Below are 25,971 nucleotides of genomic sequence, written 5' to 3'. Positions count from 1 at the left end.
AATTAGACCCAATGTAAATACATTGATTCTTTTATTTATCCTCCATTTTATTTGAGGATTGTGTGCAATAAAGTACATTGACAGTTAAAACAGTTCGGTTTATAGGATATTTCTCTAATTAAAATGAATGACTGCAGTGGTAGACTTGATTAGTGGCCAATGATTTGAGTGGCCAATGATTTGAGTCTGTATGTTGGCAGCAGCCTCTCTATGTTAGTGATGGCTGTTTAACAGTCTGATGGCCTTGAGATAGAAGCTGTTTTTCAGTCTCTCGGTCCCAGCTTTGATGCACCTGTACTGACCTCGCCTTCTGGATGATAGCGGGGTGAACATGCAGTGGCTCGGGTGGTTGTTGTCCTTGATGATCTTTTTGGCCTTCATGTGACATCAGGTGCTATAGGTGTCCTGGAGGGCAGGTAGTTTGCTCCCGGTGATGCGTTGTGCAGACCTCACCACCCTCTGGAGAGCCTTGCGTTTGAGGGTGGTGCAGTTGCCATACCAGGTGGTGATACAGCCCGACAGGATGCTCTCAATTGTGCATCTGTTAAGGTTGTGAGGGTTTTAGGTGCCAAGCCACATTTTTTCAGCCTCCTGAGGTTGAAGAGGCGCTGTTGCGCCTTCTTCACCACACTGTTTGTGTGGGTGGACCATTTCAGTTTGTCCATGATCTGTACGCCGAGGAACTTAACTTAAAAACTGCATGCAGATGAAAGAAGGAGAGACCGTTAGTACCAATAGACATTGCAGGTGAAGGTAAAAGGAGAAGTATAGGAGGAGGGAGGCGGGGTTAGCTTTACCTGCTGAAATTATGCTACATTAGGAAAATTGCATGGCTCATTTTTGTTTGTGTTAAATGCAGTATGACATAGTATTTAAGCTGTAATATAATTTAGTATATATATTTATGTTACCTTGTACACAAGTGGTAGAAGATTCATTTATAGTTCATTTTTACATTTTACATTTCAGTCATTTAGCAGACGCTTTTATCCAGAGCGACTTACAGTAGTGAATGCATACATTTCATACTTTTTTTTTCTCCCCATACTGGTCCCCCATGGGAATCGAACCCACAACCCTGGCGTTGCAAACACCATGCTCTACCAAGTGAGCCACACGGGACCAGGCCCGTGTGGGCCTCTGAGGCAGAACGTAAAGCCTCTGAGGCCGAACGTTTTAGATGTGAGAATAACATTCCTAGGCCAGACACTGAACAATAGTGACATAAATTACTAATGAGATCGGTTGATGATTAGGTGTACCACCAGTGATGATAAATAGGTTTGTAAAGGTCACAGTTGGAGAGACTGAACATAAAGCCTCTGAGGCAGAACGTTTTAGATGTGAGAATAACATTTTGTGACAGATTTAACAATTAAAATGAAATGTTCTAAATTGAGGAGCATGGTATTTTGTGAAAAATACACATATGTTTTTGATTATCAAAAATCTCCTCTTACCATGAAGTCTGCTTTCTCCCCCAAGCATCATCATTTTTCCAACCTTTCCCATTCAGTAATACAATCCAAGGTCTACATCCTCAACAGTCTTGATTTTTAATGCCAATGACCTGTTGGCAATCTGTGCCTCGAAACAAAGATTGTGTTTACAGTTCCATCATTTAGAAACAGCAAAACGGCAGGAGTCTGCTCAGGATTGTGCTTCAACCAGGTTATCTCGTAATGGTAAGAGATATCGCAGTGACAAATGGCGATATCTCCAAGCTGGACCTCTCAAAAGACTCTCACAGACTCCTCCACAGACTGCCGTGGCCTGACGATGAACACGGTTTGATAGATAGACACATTAGGCCATTTTTTATTACAATCAAATAAAAAAACATGTGTATAATCAAATCAGGCTATTCATCAAGAAGACCCTCTGAAAATCCCATACATTTTACTGACAAATCATCAAGATAAACCAAAGAGATGACATTCTCTGTGTGCTGTTACTAGCAGAATTACAGGTCACAGGTTACAAGTTACAGTCTGACAATGGACAGTTTCATGTTCACTGGTAAAACCTCTAGTTCCGTGAAAGTTCCACTTCCTTTCAGATGTAGACCACTTTTATGAAAAAAAAGTGTTATCAGCTAAACTTAGGTTTACCATTTGCAAACCTTCAGTGTCCTACTTTAAAACATGATTTTATTTTAAAAAATGCCTCTAAGCCTCCTAAAATACAACAAAAAGCTTTGTCATACGTGGTAGCATGCATAGTGTGATGGTTTGGTGTTGGTTAGGTGTTGTACTCTCATTGGTGAAACAACAGTTGCTTCTGAGTTGGTGTGTTATGGACTGGTCTTGCAGGAAGTTGCAGCCACAGAAGTGTGTGGGTTGTAGGCCTAAGTGACCTTTCTCTCTCTCACTTCTGTTAACCCTGGAAACAAAACCACCAAAAGAGCTACTGCCTTTGATTGAAACAGACAAAGCCAGAGACAACGACGAAATCAAAGATTGCTTGTAACTTTCCAAATAGGCTAGGTAACGCATCTGTTGGAGTGTTTTTTTCTCTCTTAGGTTTTGTTGCTTTTTTTATCAGTTTGATAAAACAGTTGAATTGTCTCCAAAGTCTCAATAGATGTAAATATCATTGTCATCCTTATAATAACAAAAACCTGGCATTCTATTCCCTGTGTAGTGCATTCCTTTTGACCAGAGCCCTATGGGGAGCTCTACAATAGGGTGTCAGGGCCGCATACACAATGTCCATAACCTCGTTACTGAAACTGGGATAAAGCCAGTTGGTGGAGAGACCACAATGTCCCTGACCCCTGAACAGCTTATGTAGAGCTGGAATGCAATTTTTTTCCCCAATGGGAATTGCCTTTCTGACCCATGTCTGCACTTGTCAAAATGCCCATGTCCACTTTTATATAAACTTTTTTTCATGTATGTCTCTTGCTGTATTTGTGATTTTACATTGTATATTGTTTGTTCTGTCCTGTTTTTGTTAATAAGAAAATTTAAAAAAAGCACTGCCATAAATTGATCTACCGCCATAAAATAAAATAGCAGCCAATCGCATGTCTTTTACTGATGACGTAGCTAAAAAAGGTCAAAGTTCAATCACACATGCCAAGAGAAACAAACAACGGAACATCAACAAAGACCAGAGCGAGGTGACAGGAAATCCAAATTCTTATTTACGACTACAGTTTAGGTCCAACGATACTTTTGGGAGCGACACAGCAAGAAAAGTGGAATCAGCCACTTATAAGCTCACTGACTCAGTGGTCACGACGAATGCAGCTGAGAGTGAAGGTATGAGGCGAGGTGAAATGCTTTGGGTAGCTAACGGACGGTAACTTATCACCTGCGAGTCGTCGTAATCAGCTAACGTAACTAACTAGCTAGCTAACGTTAGTTGTCAAACCAGCTCTCAAACCGATGGGATCACGACCCGTTCGTTATATATTACATTGATACAGTCAGTTCAGTCATTTAACTAGCATAAGTGACACAACAAACTTGATTCTCTCTTTTCTTTCAACATTCCCAGAGTCTGAGTTTAGTTTCACATGAGCTGGCTAGCTTTCTGACTCTGGTTCTCTCGAATCTAGCCGATATAACTCAACTCTTGAGATTTAAGATGGAGGTGTGCGGCGACTCGTGTGGCCGTGGGCGGACTGGAGCCCAGACATCACATAAAATGAAGTTTATTTTTTATCAACAACTACTGCTTTCAGTAGGACTATTCTTTACCAGGGTGCGGAAATCAGTAGCTAGTTTGTGATAACGTCGTTGTATGTGACGTCGGAGCTCCAGTCACCGCTCAACTCTTATCGTAAATCGTTGAGTTTAGTCGGCTATCTCCAACCATGCCTGTTGACGACGCTAGCTAGCGTACATTGCCTTCCCTGCCAGCGGGCCCAGTAAGAAATGTTCCCTTTTACGTAAACTTCACCCATGAGTCCGATTAGCCTGCCTAGATCCCATCCAGGTTAACGTTAGATAACGCCAGCTTCTTGTCCAGCTTTGACAGTGTAACTTAGCTGCTTGGTATTTGCACCTGTCAGGCGTAGCTAACGTGATAGTAACAACAATAAATGCGTGTTTCACGTTGCTAGCTCTCGGGCCGTTGTGTTTTTAATTACATCACACATAACTAAGCTGTAACTGTAATTTCTTCAGCAGGATGGCAGGTGTTTTCGATATTGACCTGGAGTCGGACGACCTTAGCGATGCAGAGGTGGGGTTTGAGGACACTTTTTTGGGGGGGTTAAATTAGGGTACCTAACTAACTTGTTGTTAGTGTCAGATCAAGGCTGTGTTCAATGTAGTGAAGAAAAAGCCCAGACAATTGCAGCTAGTATAAACACAGCATATAAACTACAAAGAATGTTCCCCAAAATAAAAGATGAATGCATGTTCTGTGATATTAAATAATGCCATCTTCAGTCTATCAGCAGTGACCCTTCTTCACGTGTCTACAGTGCATTAACTTTGACATCCTCTCTTCTATCCCTCTTGTGCTCTGTAGGATGACATTTGTGACTTCACCGTAGCAGAGACAGACCTGTAAGTGGAACAATGAACTTAGTCACTTGTCCACCATTCTTGCTTGAGCCTATATTTTTTACTGAATCATATAAACTCACCCTCACTCATTCCCCTCTTTCTAACTCTCTCTTATCCCCTCTCTTAGTGTTCAGACAGAAGAGATAGAGCTGACCAGTGCCATTGTCAACAGAGACAGTGAGAGGATTGGACCAGACAGCTTTGAGCTGCTAAGTGTGCTGGGCAAGGGGGGCTATGGCAAGGTGTGTGTGTGTGTGTGTGTGTGTGTGTGTGTGTGTGTGTGTGTGTGTGTGTGCACACGTCAGTCATTCAGTGCGTTTCTAAGAATTTCAGTTCCACAATGTACTTGGATATACACCAAGCTCTTGATCAGAAACTCAATCCATTTGTCATCGATCCTATTTAACAATTGTATTTCTACTTGCAGGTTTTCCAGGTCCGGAAAGTGCAGGGTACACAGACGGGGAAGATATTCGCCATGAAGGTTTTAAAGAAGGTACGTACGATTCCTCTTAATAATTTTTTCGCAACCAAAAGTATGTTCTAAACATTGCCACGGTACCAGGGCAAAATGTAATATATCTAAATATACAACTTTCTCCACCTCCTTCCACCCATCCTTCCTTTCACTCATCCCTCTCTTTTTCTCCCTGCCAGGCGAAGATAGTGTGTAACGCCAAGGACACAGCCCACACGCGTGCAGAGCGGGAGATTCTAGAGACGGTGCGGCACCCCTTCATCGTGGACCTGCTGTACGCCTTCCAGACCGGGGGTAAACTCTACCTCATCCTGGAGTGTCTCAGTGGTGAGAGAGGGATGGGAGGGAGGGAGGAAGGGAGGGGGACCTGTTGTATGCTTTCGACCTCATCCTGGAGGGAGGGGCTCTGGGTAGGACAACCATGTCTCTCTCTGAACCCTTGCACTTCAACTTCGACACTTCTATCGCGTTATCTCCCTAATCTTGTTGTTTTTGTTTGTTTATCAGGTGGAGAACTGTTCATGCAGCTGGAGAAAGAAGGAATCTTCATGGAGGACACTGCCTGGTAAGAGGGAGAGAACCTGAAGCTGAGCATATCATTGGGAAAGGTTACAAGTGTGAGGCTGAGGCCATAAACAGCAGTTAATTTCCATGTGAACATTTGTAGAAGAGGAGGAGAAGATGAGAATAGCTTGACCGTATGTCTTGTGCATGCTTACGAGGAGGAGTGTTAATACATGTTTTTCCTTCTTTGACAAATAGTTTTTATCTGGGTGAGATTGTGCTTGCTTTGGGACACCTCCACTCAAACGGAATCATCTACCGAGACCTGAAACCAGAGAATATCATGCTGAACCACCAAGGTGTGTCTGTCTGTTACATAAACTCAGCAAAAAAAGAAACGTCCTCTCACTGTCAACTGCATTTATTTTCAGCAAACTTAACATCTGTAAATATTTGTATGAACTTAACAAGATTCAACAACTGAAACATACACTGAACAAGTTCCACAGACATGTGACTAACAGAAATGGACTAATGTGTCCCTGAACAAAGGGGGGGTCAAAAGTAACAGTCTGTATCTGGTGTGGCCACCAGCACTGCAGTACTTAATGCAGCATCTCCTCATGGACTGCACCAGATTTGCCAGTTATTGCTGTGAGATGTTACCCCACTCTTCCACCAAAGCACCTGCAAGTTCCCGGACATTTCTGGGGGGGAATGGCCCTAGCCCTCACCCTCCGATCCAACAGGTCCCAGACGTGCTCAATGGGATTGAGATTCGGGCTCTTCGCTGGCCCTGGCAGAACACTGACATTCCTGTCTTGCAGGAAATCATGCACAGAACGAGCAGTATGGCTGGTGGCATTGTCATGCTGGAGGGTCATGTCAGGATGAGCCTGCAGGAAGGGTACCACATGAGGGAGGAGGATGTCTTCCTTGTAACGCACAGCGTTGAGATTGCCTGCAATGACAACAAGCTCAGTCTGATGATGCTGTGACACACCGCCCCAGACCATGATGGACCCTACGCCTCCAAATCGATCCCACTCCAGAGTACAGGCCTCGGTGTAACACTCATTCCTTGGATGATAATCGGGAATCCGACCATCACCCCTGTTGAGACAAAACCGCGACTTGTCAGTGAAGAGCACTTTTTGCCAGTCCTGTCTGGTCCAGCAACGGTGGGTTTGTGCCCATAGGCGACGTTGTTGCTGGTGATGTCTGGTAAGGACCTGCCTTACAACATGCTTATAAGCCCTCAGTCCAGCCTCTCTCAGCCTATTGCGGACAGTCAGAGCACTGTTGGAGGGATTGTGCGTTCCTGGTGTAACTCGGGCAGTTGTTGTTGCCATCCTGTACCTGTCCCGCAGGTGTGATGTTCGGATGTACCGATCCTGTGCTGGTGTTTCTCGTGGTCTGGCACTGCGAGGATGATCAGGTGTCAGTCCTGTCTACCTGTAGCGCTGTCTGAAGCGTCTCACAGTACGGACATTGCAATTTATTGCCCTGGCCACATACCTTCTTGCAGCATGCCTAAGGCATGTTCACGCAGATGAGCAGGGACCCTGGGCATCTTTCTTTTGGTGTTTTTCAGTCATTTAAGTCATTTACATTTAAGTCATTTAGCAGACGCTCTTATCCAGAGCGACTTACAAATTGGTGCATTCACCTATAATATCCAGTAGAACAACCACTTTACAATAGTGCATCTAAATCTTTTAAGGGGGGGGGGGGGGGTTAGAAGGATTACATTATCCTATCCCAGGTATTCCTTAAAGAGGTGGGGTTTCAGGTGTCTCCGGAAGGTGGTAATTGACTCCGCTGTCCTGGCATCGTGAGGGAGCTTGTTCCACCATTGGGGTGCCAGAGCAGCGAACAGTTTTGAGTGGGCTGAGCGGGAACTGTGCTTCCTCAGAGGTAGGGAGGCGAGCAGGCCAGAGGTGGATGAACGCAGTCAGTAGAAAGGCCTCTTTAGTGTCCTAAGTTTTCATAACTGTGACCTTAATTGCCTACCGTCTGTAAGCTGTTAGTGTCTTAACGACCGTTCCACAGGTGCATGCTCATTAATTGTTTATGGTTCATTGAACAAGCATGGGAAACAGTGTTTAATAAACCCTTTACAATGAAGATCTGTAAAGGTATTTGGATTTTTACGAATTATCTTTGAAAGACAGGGTCCTGAAAAAGGGATATTTATTTTTTTGAGTTTAGAAATCAATGTCACTGAGATGAAAATATGATATTTTTTGTGGATAATTGATCTGCTATGGATTGGCTTATTGTTATCATTTACAATTGGCAGATATTGTATCTCTGTCTCCCAGGACACATCAAGCTGACTGACTTTGGCCTGTGTAAGGAGTCCATTCATGACGGTGCTGTCACGCACACCTTCTGTGGGACCATAGAGTACATGTGAGTAGTGTCATACTGATGTGAGATAAGGATGCTGTCTCTGAGTCAGCTGTCACTCTGAGACTGCACTTTCTTTGAATGACAGTAGGGGTTGCTGTAGTAATCATAGTTCAGATAGGTCTGGGTTCACCTAACTAGTTATAGTACAATTCTCCCCCTCCTCCCTGAAGTTAACTGTGCATTTAAAAACATTACATTTGTCCATGGGCTGCATGGTCTTCTACAATTATCCTTACACTAACTAAACTGGGCTCCCGAGTGGAGAAGCAGTCAAAGGCACTGCATCTAATGTGCAAGAGGTATCACTACAGTCCCTGGTTCAAATCCAGGCTGTATCACATCCGGTCGTGATTGGGAGTCCCATAGTGCGGCGCACAATTGGCCCAGCGTCGTCCGGGTTTGGTCGGGGTAGGCTGTCATTGTAAATAAGAATTTGTTCTTAAGCCCAGTTAAATAAATAAATCCATGTTTTTTTTTCAAACTTTTTATGTGAGTGAAGTCATACCGTATCAAAAAAAATAATCACGACAGCTATGATGGTACAACTTTATAAATGCTGACAGATATTTTGTTCAATTGACGTGATCTTTTTGTGTCGGTAAAATGAATCATACGAGACTCTTAAGAGCAAATATTGATATAATAACCATCATATTGAAGTAAACTTCGGAGTCACGAGATGATATGGTGTGTGTGTGTGGTCCTCCCACTACGACTCAGAAAAAACATGCAGTTTATTAGGCTACAGATGAAATGACTTATGATGAACTCCCCAGGGTGGTGAAAGTTCACATTGATGTTGATGCTTCTTTCCAATAAATAAAGAGTCAGATTCTGGTGACATGATGGTCGATGCTTGACTGCTGTTTGACAAATAAAACTATTTGTCGCTCTATCCATAATATAGTTTCATCATGTAGACTAGCCTACCTGCTCTGTAGGCCGACTGTATCGGAGTTCACGTGCCAAGACCAGAGTAGGCACATTTGTTATTTAACGCAACAGTTTTTGTGACACAACTGTAGAGTTGAAAATGCTATGGAAACGCATTGAACTTTTAGATTTTGATTTCGTACATGAAAACTTCAACGAAAACTTTTTATGTGCACTATGTCATCACACACTGATTTTTATCCGCACCAAGTCCGTTTGGTGGAAACACCACTGGTGGGAAAATGTGCTTATTTTCTTTATTCGGATTTTCAGAATATTCGCATATAAATCTGTCGCATATTGAATTCTCTTTCAATCCATGAAGGGGAGTGAAAAGTTCACACTTCTAGAAGGTTGATCATTGAATCACAGCCAATACTGTGATTCTTCTACTGAAGTGTCTCTTGCCTGCGCTCTCTATCCCCTCACTCTCTTTCTCAGGGCTCCAGAGATTCTGACCCGTACAGGACACAACCGGGTGGTGGACTGGTGGAGTCTTGGAGCCCTGATGTATGACATGATGACGGGCTCGGTGAGAGACGGGGAGGGGAGGGGGTCTAAAGAGGGATGGGTTGTACCATTTGAAAGACTTTTGACTCAAACCTCTGTGGTCTTCTCGCCTGTTCCTGTCACTCCCCCATAGCCTCCGTTCACTGCTGAGAACAGGAAAAAGACCATTGATAAGATCTTGAAGTGTAAAGTCAACCTACCGCCCTACCTCACACTGGACGCCCGAGATATGATCAAAAAGGTAAAGACGCCCACCCCTCCCCATCTCTCGTTATGTTTAAGAACATTTATCATCCTCAGAATAGAGGTCAAGACTCAATCTCGCTCTATTATTCTGTATTTCTCTCTCTCCTCTCTCCTCTCTCTTATATTTATATATATATTTCAATTTAAGGAATTTATTGGCATGGGAAACATGTTTACATTGCCAATGCAAGTGAAATAAACAATTACACTTACAAAGTTCCCCAAAAAATGTCACGTGCAAATGGTTAAAGTACAAAAGGGAAAATAAATCAACATAAATATAGGATGTATTTACAATGGTGTTTGTTTTTCACTGGTTGCCCTTTTCTTGTGGCAACAGGTCACACATCTTGCTGCTATGATGGCACACTGTGGTATTTCACCCAATAGATATGGGAGTTTATCAAAATTGCTCTGTTTTTGTTGTTGATTCTTTCCAATGTGTCAAGAATTTTCTTTTTGGTTTCATTATGATTTGGTTGGGTCAAATTGTGTTGCTGTCCTGGGGGTCTGTTTGTGAACAGAGCCCCAGGACCAGCTTTCTTTAGGGGACTCTTCTCCAGGTACATCTCTCTGTAGGTGATGGCTTTATTATGGAAGGTTTGGGAATCACTTTCTTTCAGGTGGTTGTATAATTGAATGGCTCTTTTCAGGATTTTGATCATTAACGGGTATCGGCCTAATTCTGACTGCATTATTTGATGTTTTACGTTGTAAAAGGGAGGATATTTTTGCAGAATTCTGCATGCAGTGTCTCAATTTGGTGTTTGTCCCATTTTGTGAATTCTTGGTTGGTGTGTGTGGACACCAGAACTATAAAGGGCAATGGGTTCTATAACTGATTCAAGTATTTTTACCCAGATCCTAATTTGTATGTCGATTTTATTTTTTGTTATTTATTTTTTACATTTAAAATTATAATTTTTTTAATATGTTCCTTTTGAGGACATAGAAGGCCCTTCTTGCCTTCTCTCTCAGATTGTTCACAGCTTTGTGGAAGTTACCTGTGGCGCTGATGTTTAGGCAGAGGTGTGTGTGTATAGTTTTTTGTGTGCTCTGCGGCAACGGTGTCTAGATGGTATTTGTGGTCCTGGCAACTGGACTTTTTTTGGAACACCATTATTTTTGTCTTACTGAGATTTACTGTCACGGTCCAGGTCTGACACAATCTGTGCAGAAGATCTAGTTGCTGCTGTAGGCCCTCCTTGGTTGGGGATAGATGCACCAGATCATCAGTAGACATTTGACTTCAGATTCTAGTAGTGTGAGGCCGGGTGCTGCAGACTGTTCTAGTGCCCTCGCCAATTTGTTGATATATGTTGAAGAGGGTGGGGCTTAAGCTGCATCCCTGTCTCAACCCACGGCCCTGTGGAAAGAGATTCGTTTTTTTCCAATTTTAACCGCACACTTGTTGTTTGTACATAAATGTTATAATATTGTTTGTTTTTCCCCCAACACCAATTTCCATCAATTTGTATAGCAGACCCTCATGCCAAATTAAGTCAAAAGCTTTGTGAAATCAACTAAGCATGAGAAGACTTTTTGTCTTTTTTTTGTTGGTTTGTTTCTTTGTCAGTTAGGGTGTGCAGGGTCAATACGTGGTCTGTTGGTGATTTGGTAAAAAGCCAATTTGACATTTACTCAGTATATTGTTTTGACTGAGGAAATGTATGAGTCTGCTGCTAATGATAATGTAGAACATTTCCCCAAGGTTGCTGTTGATGCATATCCCACGGTAGTTTTTGGGGTCAAATTTGTCTCCACTTTTGTGGATTGGGGTGATCAGACCTTGGTTCCAAATATTGGGGAAGATGCCAGATCTAAGGATGATGTTTAAGTATAGCCAATTGGAATTTGTGGTCTGTATATTTTATAATCTGTATATTTTGGTTTAGGATTGTTAGGTTCTAATTTTCAACTCAAAAAAAAACTCAACGGACATTATGAAAGCTTAACCAAGTTTATTCTTCCCAGAGGATCAATACAGCTGCATTAGACTAAACATGTTTATATATATATATATATATATATATATATATACACACATATACTCACTCACTCCAATTTAGGCACTGCTCATTCTCTCCAATCCTTACATCTATTATGATTCGACAGGAAGACAAAGTAATAAACCATAATTTCTCCCTTAAGGGGACCTGACCTCATTTTTTTAAACATTTTAGTCATTTAGCAGACGCTCTTATCCAGAGCGACTTACAGTAGTGAATACATTTCATACCATTTTTTTTTTCTTTTTTTGTACTGCCCCCCCCGTGGGAATCGAACCCACAACCCTGGCGTTGCAAACACCATGCTCTACCAACTGAGCCACAGGGAACTCCTGCAGCTCTGTCGCACGCTGGGTATGTACAGTCAATGGTAGGCTTTGAGGGCACTCTAAATAGTACTGTAGACTACTTTATCACTGACCTCAACCCAGAGTCTCTCAGAGCGTTCATTCAACCCCTCATTTGCCTAATCCACAGATGTCGGTACGTATCCCCTATAGCAATCCTGTGACTTCCTCCCGTCCACCCAGCATATTCTAAAGCCATCTGGTTCCTACAGATAACCATTAACTTCTGATGTAAAAACCACTCTAGGATAGCAATGTTCCATATTTAACCCAGAATCCAACAGGATACCGTCAACACCAGAGGCCTTTTTGGGTTGGAGAGTTTGTATTTTGTCCTGTAGTTCATTCAATGTAATTGAAAAATCCAGTGGCTTCTGGTAGTTTTTAATAGTTGATTCTAAGATTTGTATTTGATCAATTATATGTTTTTGCTGTTTGTTCTTTGTTATAGGGACAAAAATATTGGAGAAGTGGTTTTTCCATACATCTCTGTTTTGGATAGATAACTATGTGTTTTAGTGTTTTCCAATTTTCCCAGAAGTGGTTAGTCTATGGCTTCTTCAATTTCATTGAGCTGATTTCTGGCGTGCTGTTCCTTTTTCTGTTTTGTTTTAGTGATTCACCATAGTGAAGGCGTAGCTCAGGTTTTCTGGGTCTCTGTTTTTGGTTGGATTGGTTTCTCAATTTCTTTCTCAGGTTTTTGCATTCTTCATCAAACCATTTGTCATTGTTGTTCATTTTCTTAGGTTTTCTGCTTGAAGCTGAGAGGTCAAATATACTGTTTAGGCTTTCTACTGCCAAGTTTACACCTTCACTATTACAGTGAAACGTTTTGTCCAGGAAGGTGTCTAAAAGTGAAATGAATTTGTGGTTGTCTAATTGTTTTTTGGTAGCATTTCTTCATAATATTTAGTTCCTTTGGCTTTGATGCCTCATGATTTAAGTATTGCTCTGTTCAAGTAGACTGATTTTGCTTTGATCTGAAAGGGGTGTCAGTGGGCTGACTGAACGCTCTTGAGAGACTCTGGGTTGAGGTCAGTGATAAAGTCTACAGTACTATTTTAGAGTCCCCTCAAAGCCTACCATTGACTGTACATACCCAGCGTGCGACAGAGCTGCAGGAGTTGTGACCCGTTTTTGTTGGTTATGTTGTCATAGTTATGCCTAGGGGGGCATATGGGGGAGGGAATGCTGTGAACCAAAAGGCAGGTGTTTGTCCCCCCATGTGCTTAGGGGGTCAGATTATTGTCCAGTTCTGGCATTTTGGTCACCACAGACTGGTACATGTCCCAGGAAATTATTGATTTCCCCCTCCAGGATGGAGAAGCTGTCTTCATTAAAGTATGGGGATTCTAGTGGGGAGTGGGGGGGGTGTATAGGTAGCACACAGGAGGACATTTTTCTGTGGAGATCATTTCCTTTTGAATTTCTAGCCAAATGTAATGTTCCTGATTTTAATTTAACACAGTGAGTTACGTCTGCTGTATACGAAATTAGCGTACTGAGTCCCTTTCCTGTTTAACACCTGGTAGTTTGGTAGATGGGACTACCAGCTGTGACCTAGAGGGCAACCAGTGGGTCCATCTCCTCTATACCATGTTTCTTGTAGGATGACAATGTCTATATTTCTGATTTATTCGGTCCAGGTCCCTGCTCTTCAGGCCAATGACCTCAGGCCTTGGATATTCCAGGATGAGAGAGTGAAGGCTTTGTGTTCCATAGTGTCCAATGTTGTTAGTCGTGTGGTTTGGCCTCAGACCATTAAGTGTGATTATCTGGTACATGCCATTGGCTTGGGCTAGTGTAAGAATGGGGGGTTGGGCCTGTTTGCCTACTCAAGGTGTCTCTTTACCTCTCTCTCTCTCTCTTTACCTCTGTCTCAATTTAATTTGCTTTATTGGCATGATGTAACAATGTACATATTGCCGAAGCTTACTTTGGACATTTACAATATGAAACAAATAATCAAAATTGTCAACGAGACAACAGTAACAACAATAACCAAGGGTCAAAATAACCATGCATTTAACAATAAGCATTCAGTAGAGGATATGTGCAGGTTGATTGGTCTGTCAGACACTCTCCCTCATCTTATGGCAGGCAGCAATGTAGTGCGCTGCCAACCCACAGCTCTCTGTGCCCTCCCCCAACAGGACGGGTAGCCTATTCTCATCAGAGAGGTCTTTGAAACCTTGAATAAGGGTTTGGGGAAATGTTTTATATTTTTGACATTTTGTCAGGACATGCAGCTCTGTCTCAGGTTCTACTGTTGTGCAGTGGTTGCACAGCCTTTCCTCTACAGGGAGCCAGGTCTTCCTGTGTCTACCCTTCTCAATGGCAAGGCTGTGCTCACTGAGTCTGTACTTTGAATGTTTTTCTAAGGTTTTGATCAGTAATCATGGTCAAATAGTTTGCCATGGTGTACTGTCGATTTAGGGCCAGATAGCACTGCGTTTTGCTTTGTGCTTGTATTTCCCAATGAGCAATGTAGTTTTGTTTTGACTGTGTTTTAATTTGTTTTATTCTGATTGATTGGATGTTCTGGTCTTGATGCTTCAGTGTGTTAGTAGAACAGGTTTGTGAATTCAGCCCCAGGACCAGCTGGATGAGGGGACTTTTTTCTTTGCTCAGCTCTTGGCATTGCAGGGCTTGGTAATGATATGAGAGGGGAGTCACTGTATTTTAGATGTTTCCAAAACTAACTGAATTGTTCATTTTTGAGTTATTATTAGTGGATATTGGCCTAATTCTTCCCTGCATGCATTGTTTGTAGTTTTCCTCTGGACATGTAGTAGAATCTTACAGAACTCTGCATGCATAGTTTTAATGGGGTGTTTGTCCCATTTGGTTAAATCTTGTTTTGCAAGTAGACCCCACACCTCGCTGCCATAAAGTGCAATTGGTTCAATGACACATTAAATTCGTTTTAGACACATTTTAATGGGTATTTCAATTTTAATTAGTTTTTTAATGGCGTAGAATGCCCTGCGTGCTTTCTCTCTGTTCATTCACTGCATCATTAAGGTGTCCATTTGAGCTTATTTTTAAACCTAAGTAATTGTAGTGTGTGCAGTACTCTATATTTTGTACCAATTGAGAACATTGGTCTAATTCCCTGAGATCTGGATCTTCTCTGGAAAATCATTATTTTAGTATTTTTGGGTTTACTGCCAGGGCCCAGGTCTGGCAGTACTGCTCTAGCAGGTCCAGGCTCTGCTGTGGGTGACAGCAGACATAGGTCATCTGCAAGGAGTAGGCATTTAACCTCTGAATTGTGGAGACTAACACTGGGAGCTGAGGATTTTTCTAGAATAGTGGCCAATTCGTTGATGTAAATATTGAAGAGTGCAGGGCTCAGATTGCAACCCTGGCGAAGGCCCCGCCCCTGATTTAAATAATTCTCTTCTTGCCAATTTTAATGCTGCACGTATTGCCAGTATACATTGATTTAATTATGTCATATGTTTTACCCCCTACACCACTTTCAATAACTTTGTAGAACAGTCCTGTATGCCAAATAGAATCAAATGCTTTTTGGAAGTCGACAAAGCAAGCGCATATTTTGGTGGACATGTTTATCTATCAGGGTGTGTAGGGCTTAAATATGATCAGTCGTGTGATGTTTTGGTATAAATCCAAGTTGGCTTTTACTCTATTGTGCTTATTAAGGAAGTTTAGAACTGTTACATTTATAATACTACAGAAAACCTTCCTCAGGTTACTGTTCACACAAATGCCTCTGTAATTGTTAGGGTCAAATGTGTCTCCGTTCTTAAAGATTGGTGTTGAGTCCTTCATTCCAGATTGTTTAGGGAAATAACCTACACTCATGATCAAATGAAACAGTTGTAATATAGCCAATTGAAATTTTGCACTAGTGAGTTTGAGTATCTCATTTAGGATGCCATCAGGTCCGCATGCTTTTTTAAATTTGAGGGCCTGAAGTTTCTTTATGGTCAGTAGTTGGGGAGTCCAATGGATTTTTAATGTCCATTATAGCTTTTTCTAATCCATTCAACCTCTCAAAAATGTAGCAATTTTGCCAGAAGTTGTTTGTTTATGGACTCCTCAATTAGTCTCAGCTGCTTGCTGTTGTACTGTGCATTTTTGGTTCTGAGTGTACATTTTATAGAGTTTTAAAGTCTCTCACAGTAATGAAGGTGTAATTCACCATTTAATTTGGTCTCTGTGCTTTTGGTTGGATAGTGTTCTAAGTTTCTTTTCCTTATAATTTTACAATCTGCATCAAACCAGTTGTCATTTGTGGTCTTTTTTGTTTATTTAAAAAAAATCGATTTCAGTTGAGCTTCTTTTGACGTTTGCCTGAAAATACAAGTATGTATTTATACAGTTGAAGTCGGAAGTTTACATACACGTAGGTTGGAGTCATTAAAACTCGTTTTTCAACCACTCCACAAATTTCTTGTTAACAAACTATAGTTTTGGCAAGTTGGTTAGGACATCTACTTTGTGCATGACACAAGTCATTTTTCCAACAATTGTTTACAGACAGATTATTTCACTTACAATTCAATGTATCACAATTCCAGTGGGTCAGAAGTTTACATACATTAAGTTGACTGTGCCTTTTAAACAGCTTGGAAAATACCTGAAAATGATGTCATGGCTTTAGAAGCTTCTGATCATCATTTGAGTCAATTGGAGGTGTACCTGTGGATGTATTTCAAAGCCTACCTTCAAACTAAGTGCCACTTTGCTTGACATCATTGGAGAATTAAAAGAAATCAGCCAAGACCCCAGAAAAAAAATTGTAGACCTCCACAAGTCTGGTTCATCCTCGAGAGCAATTTCCAAATGCCTGAAGATACCACGTTCATCTGTACAAGCAATAGTACGCAAGTATGAACACCATGGGACCATGCAGCTGTCATACCGCTCAGGAAGGAGACACGTTCTGTCTCCTAGACATGAACGTACTTTGGTGCGAAAAGTGCAAATCAATTCCAGAACAACAGCAAAGGACCTTGTGAAGATGCTGGGGGAAACGGGTACAAAAGTGTCTATATCCACAGTAAAACGAGTCCTATATTGACATTACCTGAAAGGCAGCTCAGCAAGGAAGAAGCCACTGCTCCAAAACCGCAATAAAAAAGCCAGACTACGGTTTGCAACTGCACATGGGGACAGAGATTGTAAGCTTGCAAGCCGAAGAACACCATCCCAACCGTGAAGCACAGGGGTGGCAGCACCATGTTTTGGGGGTGCTTTGCTGCAGGAGGGACTGGTGCACTTCACAAAATAGATGGCATCATGAGGGAGGAAAATTATGTGGATATATTGAAGCAACATCTCAAGACATCAGTCAGGAAGTTAAAGCTTGGTTGCAAATGGGTCTTCCAAATGGACAATGACCCCAAGCACACTTCCAAAATTGTCGTTAATGTAAAATGTTGTGGCAAAATGGCTTAAGGACAACAAAGTCAAGGTATTGGAGTGGCCATCACAAAGCCCTGACCTCAATCCTATAGAAAATGTGTGGGCAGAACTGAAATGTGTGTGTGTGTGTGTGTGTGTGTGTGTGAGCAAGCAAGCAAGGAGGCCTACAAACCTGACTCAGTTAAACCATCTCTGTCAGAAGGAATGGGCCAAAATTCACCCAACTTATTGTGGGGAGCTTGTGGAAGGCTACCCAAAATGTTTGACCCAAGTTAAACAATTTAAAGGCCATGCTACCAAATACTAATTGAGTGTATGTAAACTTTTGACCCACTGGGAATGTGATGAAAGAAATACAAGTTTTCACATCCTTAAAATAAAGTGTTGATCCTAACTGACCTAAGACAGGGAATTTTTACTAGGATTAAATGTCAGGAGTTGTGAAAAACTGAGTTTAAATGTATTTGGCTAAGGTGTATGTAAACTTCCGACTTCAACTGTATATATATTTAGTTAGTTGATGTTTTTTACTGCTAGATTGATGCCTTCTTTACTGTGAGTGAATGTGGTATCCAGAAATGTATCTAAGAGTGTGTTGGATATTTTGGTTACAGGTTGCTTTCTGGTATTCTGTGCTGTTTTGGGCCCATCTGTATGAATTTCTGATGTTGCATAGCTTACTGGGCTGTGAATGTGTGGTTGTTTCCATGTCTGTTCTTTTGAGGAACAACGTCATTTGGCTGAGGTGTTAGTGGCTTGACAGTGAATGAGCTGAGAGAGAAAGGGTCAATGTCTGTAATCATATAGTCTACTGTGCTGTGGCCAAGATGTGAGCAATAGGTGCTCTGGACCATCACTACTCTGGACGGTTCTGATTTAGAATATGTGGACAACTATAAATACCTAGGTGTCTGGTTAGACTGTGAACTCTCCTTCCAGACTCATATTAAGCATCTCCAATCCAAAATGAAATCTAGAATTGGCTTCCTATTTCGCAACAAAGCCTCCTTCACTCATGCTGCCAAACATACCCTCGTAAAACTGACTGTCCTGCCGATCCTTGACTTCGGCGATGTCATTTACAAAATAGCCTCCAACACTCAAACAAATTGGATGCAGTCTATCACAGTGCCATCCGTTTTGTCACCAAAGCCCCATATATTACCCACCATTGCGACCTGCGGTCTTTGCTAGGTAAAGCTCCGCCTTATCTCAGCTCAATGGTCACCATAGCAACACCCACCCACCCGAGCTCCAGCAGGTATATTTCACTGGTCATCCCCAAAGCCAACACCACTTTGGCCGCCTTTCCTTCCAGTTCTCTGCTGCCAATGACTGGAACGAATTGTAAAAATCACTGAAGTTGGTTACTTATATCTCCCTCCACTAACTTCAAGCATCGGCTGTCAGAGCAGCTTACCGATCGCTGCAGCTGTACACAGCCCATCTGTAAATAGCCCATCCAACCAACTATCTACCTCATCCCCATATTTATTTATTCTGCTGTTTTGCACACCAGTATTTCTACTTGCACATCCTCATCTGCACATCTATCACTTCAGTGTTAATTGCTAAATTGTAATTATTTCGTCATTATGGCCTATTTATTGCCTTACCTCCTTACTCCATTTGCACACACTGTATACAGACTTTTCTATTGTGTTTTTGACTGTACGCTTGTTTATTCCATGTGTAACTCTGTGTTGTTTTTGTCGCACTGCTTTGCTTTATCTTGGCCAGGTCGCAGTTGTAAATGAGAACTTGTTCTCAACTGGCCTACCTGGTTAAATAAAGGTTAAATAAAATACTTTTTAAAAAAAAAATTTTAAAGTTGAATCTCCCCAAAGAGTCCCGGTAACCTACCTACCTTCTCTGTTTTTGATTTCTGCTGGAAATTTAAAAAGGGGGGGGTCTCTCTGTCTCTGGTGGTGGTGGTGCTGCTAGCGCTGCCTCGGTGGCCATGTTGCTATGGTTACCACCAGTAAACAGTTGGAGTTAGATGGTAAGCTAGCTGGCAAATTTGAATTTGGCTAGCTAGCACGATTTTAAGATTGCCAGAGAGGGAGTTAAGAGACCAATCTTTTCCTCCTGTGTTGATCTTCAGTTGTACAATTTGATTACGTATAAATCTTTTGCTAATTTAATCGTTTAACAATCAGAGAGTTATAAGTCAGGAGCTATTCTTCTGCATGACTTAACTTTCTTTTCTCTCTGCCGCGCTCTCTCTCTCTACCTCTCTCTCTTTACCACGCTCTCGCTCTACCTCTCCCTCTTTGCTCTTTACCGCTCTCTCTCGCTCTACCGCTCTCTCTCGCTGTACCGCGCGCTCCCCCTCTCTTTACCTCGCTTGCTCTCTTTGCCTCTCTCGCTCGTTCTTTTTCTTTACCGCTCTCTCGCTTTACCTCGCTCTCCTTTCTGTAGCTGCTGAAGAAGAGTCCTTCTCAGAGGCTAGGCTCCAGTGCGGCAGACTGTAAAGACATACAGGTGATACACACATCTCCCGTTCACTCCACTACTCCCTTTGTTTTCTATTGACATCATAAAGCTTTGTACTAGGCTTGGGGTCAATTCAGGAAGTGAACAGAAATGTCTACCTCTTTGAATTGACTGGAATGAAATTGCCTCCAACCCTGCTTCATGATCAGTGCTTATACTGATGCTAATTGAACAAAATCCAATAGCGCATAAGCCTAGACCTACACTGTACAGGGATGGATTCTAAGTGGAGCGTTTTTCTGCTGGTTTTACAGAAGCATCCCTTCTTCAGACACATCAACTGGGACGACCTGCTGAATAAGAGGTGTGAGCCGCCCTACAAGCCATGCCTGGTACGACCACTATTCTACTGTCACTGTCTCAATCGCTAAAATGTCAAATCTTAGCTGGGTCTTTTAAATAATTGAGGAGGTACCTTTTTAAGTTTCAAACTGTGGCGTACCACTCTATGAGCACGGTTACTCCATCCTGCTATCTGAGCATGGATACATGCACACAATAATATGATTTATTGTGAATAGTCAGATTTAATATAATAGTTTGTTTAAATGCTTTGCAAGAAACTATTTCCCTAATAATCCTGGCTAACTGATGGGACAAATGCAGAAAATCGCCTATCAAAATAAACATTCTACAGAAGTCTATTATATTCTAAGTTCAGACATAACGTTTATGAAAACTATAAGATGCAAAGTATTCAGACCACTTTACTTTTTCCACATTTTGTTACATTACAGCCTTATTCTATAATTGATGTTTTTTTCTCATCTACACACAATACCCCATAATGACAAATCAAAAAACAGATTTTTTTTTTACAATTTCAAAAATTAAAAATGGAAATATTACGTTTACATAAGTATTCAGACCCTCAGACTCGAGGCTGTAATCACTGTGTTCCGTGCTTCAACAAAGTACTGGGAAGAGTTTTGGTGGTTCCAAACTTTTTCCATTTAAGTATGATAGAGGCCACTGTGTTCTTGGGGACCTTCAATGTTAGAGAAATGTTTTGATACCCTTCCCCAGATCTGTGCCTCAACACTATCCTGTCTCTGAGCTCTACGACAATTCCTTCGATCTCATGGCTTGATTTTTCTCTGACGTGCACTGTCAACTGTGGGACCTTTATATAGACAGGTATGTGCCTTTCCAAATCATGTCCAATCAATTGAATTTACCACATCTCAAGGATGATCAATGGAAACAGGATGCACCTGAGCTAAATTTCGAGTTTCATAGCAAACGGTCTGAATACTTATGTAAGGTATCTGTTTTTTGGTTTTTAATACATTTGCAAAATCTTCTAAACCTGATTTAGCTTTGTCATTATGGGGTATTGTATGTAGATTGAGGATTAACAATTTTTTTTTGAATAAAGTAATAAAATGTGGAAAAAGTCAACGGGTCTGAATACTTTCCGAATGCACTGTGCATTGTTTTTCCAAACTCACTTCACTCGCGCATTAAACAGAGGCTTGCGCTGCTGGCACATGCACAGATCAAATACACTGCTGGAACACCAATTAAGCTGTTTACGTGTCCTAATAACTTAAATGATTACTCAGAAAACCAGGTGTTTTATTCGGCGTATACTTTGGTTTTGACCGTATGCTGATTTAAGTTAAGCAGAGTAAAATGTTTACACGAGTATTGCCATACTACGTAATCAGTTCAACATCAAATGATTCGTGTGCGTGTAAAGGTACACTCTGGCGTTTTTATTTTTCTTCTCCCACCATTTCTCTCTCTCTCCATTCAACCTGTTTCCCCTCTTTCTCCTCTCTCACTTCACCCCCGGTAGCAGTCGGATGAGGACGTGAGTCAGTTTGACACGAGGTTCACCAAGCAGACTCCTGTGGACAGTCCCGACGACTCCACAATCAGCCACCAGCACGAACACGCCTTCGCTGTGAGACGATTTACATTTTAGTCATTTAGCAGACGCTCTTATTCATAGCTACTTAGAGTAGTGGGTGCATACATTTTCCGTACTGGTCACACATGAAATTTGAACCCAGAACCCTGGCAAGTATTATTGAACACGACGCTGTTCTCACCTGGAACAAAACACCTCTTATTCAGGTATTTCCCCAAACAAAATAGAGTAGTGGAAGTGTTGCTAGAATTGCTTGTCATCCTATATAATTAATGAATGGATGTTGTCTGTCAGGGTTTTACCTATGTGGCTCCCTCTGTGTTGGAGAGTCTGAAGGAGGGCTTCTCCTTTGAGCCACGGACACGTCCTGTACGCAGACACAACAGCAGCCCACGCACCCCCATCAGGTGACACACACATATGCATGGGCTTACACTCACCTACATATGTATTCTGACTGAAGCTGAATATTTGAATTTGGCTCTATACTCCAGCATTTTGGATTTGAGATCAAATGTTTCTTATAAGGCGACAGTACAGAATGCCACCTTTTTATGAGGGTATTTTCACATATCTGTTTTACCGTTTTAGTCCCCCCATTTAAACATGTCATAAGTATTTGGACAAGTTCACTTCGTGTATTACAGTAGTTGACATTTTAGTATTTGGTTCCATATCTCTAGCACAAATCATACAGTGCCTTCAGAAAGTTTTCATACCCCTAGACTTATTCCACATTTTGTTATTACAGCCTGAGTTAATTTATTCTTTAAAAAAAATTCAAGCACGGTCACATTGGTTGTTTATCATTACCAGATAGCCATTTTTCCAGTCCTGCCATAGATTTTCAAGTAGATTTAAGTCAAAATTGTAACTAGGCCACTCAGGAACATTCACGGTCTTCTTGGTAAGCAACTCCAGTATAGATTTGGCCTTGTTTTAGGTTTATTGTTCTGCTGAAAGGTGAATTTGTCTCCCAGTCTGTAAAATCAAACTGAACCAGGTTTTCCTCTAGGATTTTGCCTCTGCCTAGCTTTATTCTGCTTCTTTTTATCCTAAAAAAACTCCCTAGTCCTTGCAGATGACGAACATACCCATAAGAAAGGTTTAATCTGAAATCCAAAATGCTGGAGTACAGAGCCAAATTAAAAGATTTAGCTTCTCTGTTCAAATACATACTTAGGGGAGTGTATATGCATACACACATTTATACATGCACGCTGTACACACACACACACACAACCCCACCCCATGATTGATATATTGATATGCATTTCCCTTATCTAATGTCTCTCTCCCCTTTTCTTTCTATTATTGTTCATATTCTCGCTCCTCAGTCCTCTCAAGTTCTCTCTCCCCGGGTCATTCGCCAAGTCCACAGGAGGATCAGGGGGAGGAGAGAGCGAGTCGGACCTTCTCTCCCAGACCTCGTTCCGTCTCCCGCCAACAACCCCGCCCACCGACAACGGCGCCACGCAGCCAATCAGCACACCAGGCCGGAACAAGAAGCAGAAGGGTAACCGGAGATGAACTGGAGTAAGCCGCGTCAGGAGGAGTCCGAACTTTTGGCCGCGTTCCAGGCCGACTACTTTGCAGACGTGCCTCGCGCATCCGCCAATGGCTGATTGCCACGTCATCGACAGTTGGGTGCAGGTTGCTATATCATACGATGTGGTTAGCTGATATGTTTAACTCCTATCCAGGCGTTGTGACGTCTGGCAGACGACTGCTAGTCCGTCTGGAACGCGGCCGTTCTCGGGGCCTTGTGTTTCTCACAGGCTGGGTCCCAAACCCCATACTGCACACTCGCTCCCTTCCCCCTATTGACTCATTCCTTTGAGGTCTGAATGGGGGGTGAGCTTAGTTGAAGAGCTACAGGGTGTGCAGCTTTTTGTTCCAGTCAAGCACAAACACCTGATTCAGCTCCCGGTCTTGATGATTAGTTTAGTAGAATCAGGTGTGTTGGTGCTGGGCTGGTGCCCACCTACCAGGGTTGTGACTAGAGAGAGTACAGCTGCAACCGGACGTGACTTTTCGTCGCAGGTTAGGAGAGCATTTTAGCTAATCCTAGCCCTTTTCCTAACCTGCCACGTTAATGATCCTAACCTGCGGCATAAATGTCACTTTCGGTCGTAGCTGTACTCCCTCTAGTCAGAATCACCTACCAGGGGTGGGGTCAATATCTGTTTACTTCCTGAATTGACTTGAAATGGAATTGACCCCAACTTTTCCTACGCTACCAGAGGACCAGCCACTGCTTTTGCATGTCCAGTTGCCACAGAGCCACAAAGGGAAGTCAACAAGGGTTTAGGGAACAGGTTATCAGTTTGGGATCCAGCCACTTCACATTTTTCTCAACCTGCCACATAAGCAAAGAGAACACCAACTACTGCCAAAGCATTTGACATTGCCATTATCAAAATGTTAACAGCTTTAAACTGTATAACTGATCAATGTGCCATCATACCAGGTTATTTAATGCTTTAAAACAAAACAATTTGATGAATAAGATATTTGACTATAGATGTGCCATTTCTTACTGATCTCTACAGTTTCTGGCTAAAATCAAATCATGTGAAATGATTTCCACATGCACTGGAGGAGTTACTGGCCAGCGTAGCTAATGAACTAGCAAGGTTGGTTGCGGCACGCCTGACCACAATAACACAGTGAACCACCAAAGGCACGGCCCATTTCTATTTGAAAATTGAGAAATAGGCAGAGTTGGACCGTATTTCGCGCCCGAAGTCGACCTTTAAATGGTTGGTTTTAGACTAGTGATCATTTTCATAACGCAGGAATGAAAGTATTGAATGACGCACATTTCTAAAAACACTGTATAAAATACTCCGCTTAAGATAATCTTTAAAATACTAAAAAGATGAGTATTTTTGATTATGAAAACGACCGCATTTATACATAAGCTCGTAGTACAGCTGTAAAGCAATCTGACTCATTTGAGTCCTGTGTGTCTGAAGCGATGTCCAATAAGCCTTTTATTTTTTAACAAGCACTCATACCATAACATTACTCATATCATGTAGAACCATAGATCTACAGAGTTCTAGCAAACTATTCTACATGTGGGCAGACCTGGGTTCAAATAGTATTTTTGTTTTCTTTCTTGAGCTAAGGTTTCACTTGATTGAGCATGTCTGGCGCAATGGGACCAATGGAATAGTCCAAACGCCATCCATCTGGCTCTCCAGTCAGGCTCAATCAAATGATCAAAGAAAATTGATACCGTTTGATTTTGGACCCAGGTGTGGTGCCAACATGGCACCCATTCACATTCTTCAGCTGAAACAGTTTGCCGGACTCTGTTTATCCGTGGCTCTTTCATCAACCATCCTGTCATACTATTGTGAGAACTAGCTTTGGAAGACAAGACCTCTGTATCATTGAAAGTCATATTTGCGTCTGGGGAGGGAAATAATATTTACACGTATTTCATTTAAAAATAGTATTATTTAATGGACTGATGACATGTTCTGGATCTAAGTGGAATGTTTTTATCAGGTTTTTATTTCCTGCGGCTAGTGTGGTTGTGAGGAAGATAGGGTTGCAGAATCCTGAAGAATAAAGACATTGAATGTCTGGACTCTGTGGTATGAATGTGCTATTAATTGTGGTTTAATGCAATGTCTGTCTGTCACAGGAATTGAACAACAGCCTCCATAGTCCAGTTGTAATGTAGGATATATTTCCCTAACTGGGTGCAGTTGACCTGTGGGTCAGTCCTAATAATTAGTTAATTTTAACACAATGATTAACAATCGCTGAAAAGCTTCTCTCTTTCTCTCTCACACAAACGGTTGCGGCCAAATACACTGAGTATACCGAACGTTAGGAACACCTTCCTAATATTGAGTTGCGCCCCTCCACTCCCCCCTTTGCCCTCAGAACAGCATCAATTCGTCGAGGCATGGACTCTACAAGGTGTTGAAAGCGTTCCACAGGAATGCTGGCCCATGTCGACTCCAATGCTTCCCACAATTGTGTCAGGTTGGCTGAATGTCCTTTAGGTGGTGGACCGTTTTTGATACACATGGAAAAAACCCAGCAGCGTTACAGTTCTTGGGACAAACCATTCACCTTCTGAATGGCACACATACACAAAGTATCAATTGTCTCGAGGCTTAAAAATCCTTTAACCGGTCTCCTCCCCTTCATCTACGCTAACTGATGTGGATTTAACAAGTGACATCAATATGGGATCATAGCTTTCACCTGGTGA

General features: G+C 42.0%; 1 protein-coding gene across 4 annotated transcripts; it reads left to right on the top strand.

Moving 5' to 3' along the window:
• Positions 1-3,052: 3,052 nt before the first annotated feature.
• On the top strand, positions 3,053-25,345 carry LOC115202102 (ribosomal protein S6 kinase beta-2). Of its 4 annotated transcripts, none has more exons than XM_029765984.1 (16): positions 3,053-3,266; positions 4,137-4,194; positions 4,486-4,523; positions 4,651-4,765; positions 4,951-5,019; positions 5,181-5,328; positions 5,509-5,566; positions 5,764-5,864; positions 7,830-7,920; positions 9,295-9,385; positions 9,497-9,604; positions 19,784-19,846; positions 20,113-20,190; positions 21,660-21,767; positions 22,029-22,141; positions 23,072-23,264. In XM_029765984.1, exons 2-16 carry the CDS (start codon positions 4,141-4,143, stop codon positions 23,262-23,264), a joined length of 1,428 nt encoding a protein of 475 aa, XP_029621844.1. In that variant the 5' UTR covers positions 3,053-3,266; positions 4,137-4,140. The 4 variants fall into 4 exon arrangements, with proteins under 4 accessions (XP_029621844.1, XP_029621845.1, XP_029621846.1 ...); XM_029765985.1 differs by having other exon boundaries at positions 3,059-3,266; positions 4,140-4,194; XM_029765983.1 differs by having other exon boundaries at positions 3,106-3,124; positions 23,072-25,345.
• Positions 25,346-25,971: the final 626 nt, after the last annotated feature.

Source organism: Salmo trutta, chromosome 11 (genome assembly GCF_901001165.1).
Source record: "Salmo trutta chromosome 11, fSalTru1.1, whole genome shotgun sequence".
NCBI lineage: Eukaryota > Metazoa > Chordata > Actinopteri > Salmoniformes > Salmonidae > Salmo > Salmo trutta.
The sequence above is the reverse complement of the archived record's forward strand: the minus strand, read 5'-3'. Positions and strand labels throughout refer to the sequence as shown.

Bases quoted from the DNA above. Each gene is read 5' to 3' on its own strand.
- LOC115202102 (XM_029765983.1), top strand. From the start codon at position 4,141: ATGGCAGGTGTTTTCGATATTGACCTGGAGTCGGACGACCTTAGCGAT. The intron at 4,766-4,950 runs GTGTGTGTGTGT...TTCTACTTGCAG, and splicing joins GCAAGGGGGGCTATGGCAAG to GTTTTCCAGGTCCGGAAAGT. The intron at 5,329-5,508 runs GTGAGAGAGGGA...TTTGTTTATCAG, and splicing joins CATCCTGGAGTGTCTCAGTG to GTGGAGAACTGTTCATGCAG.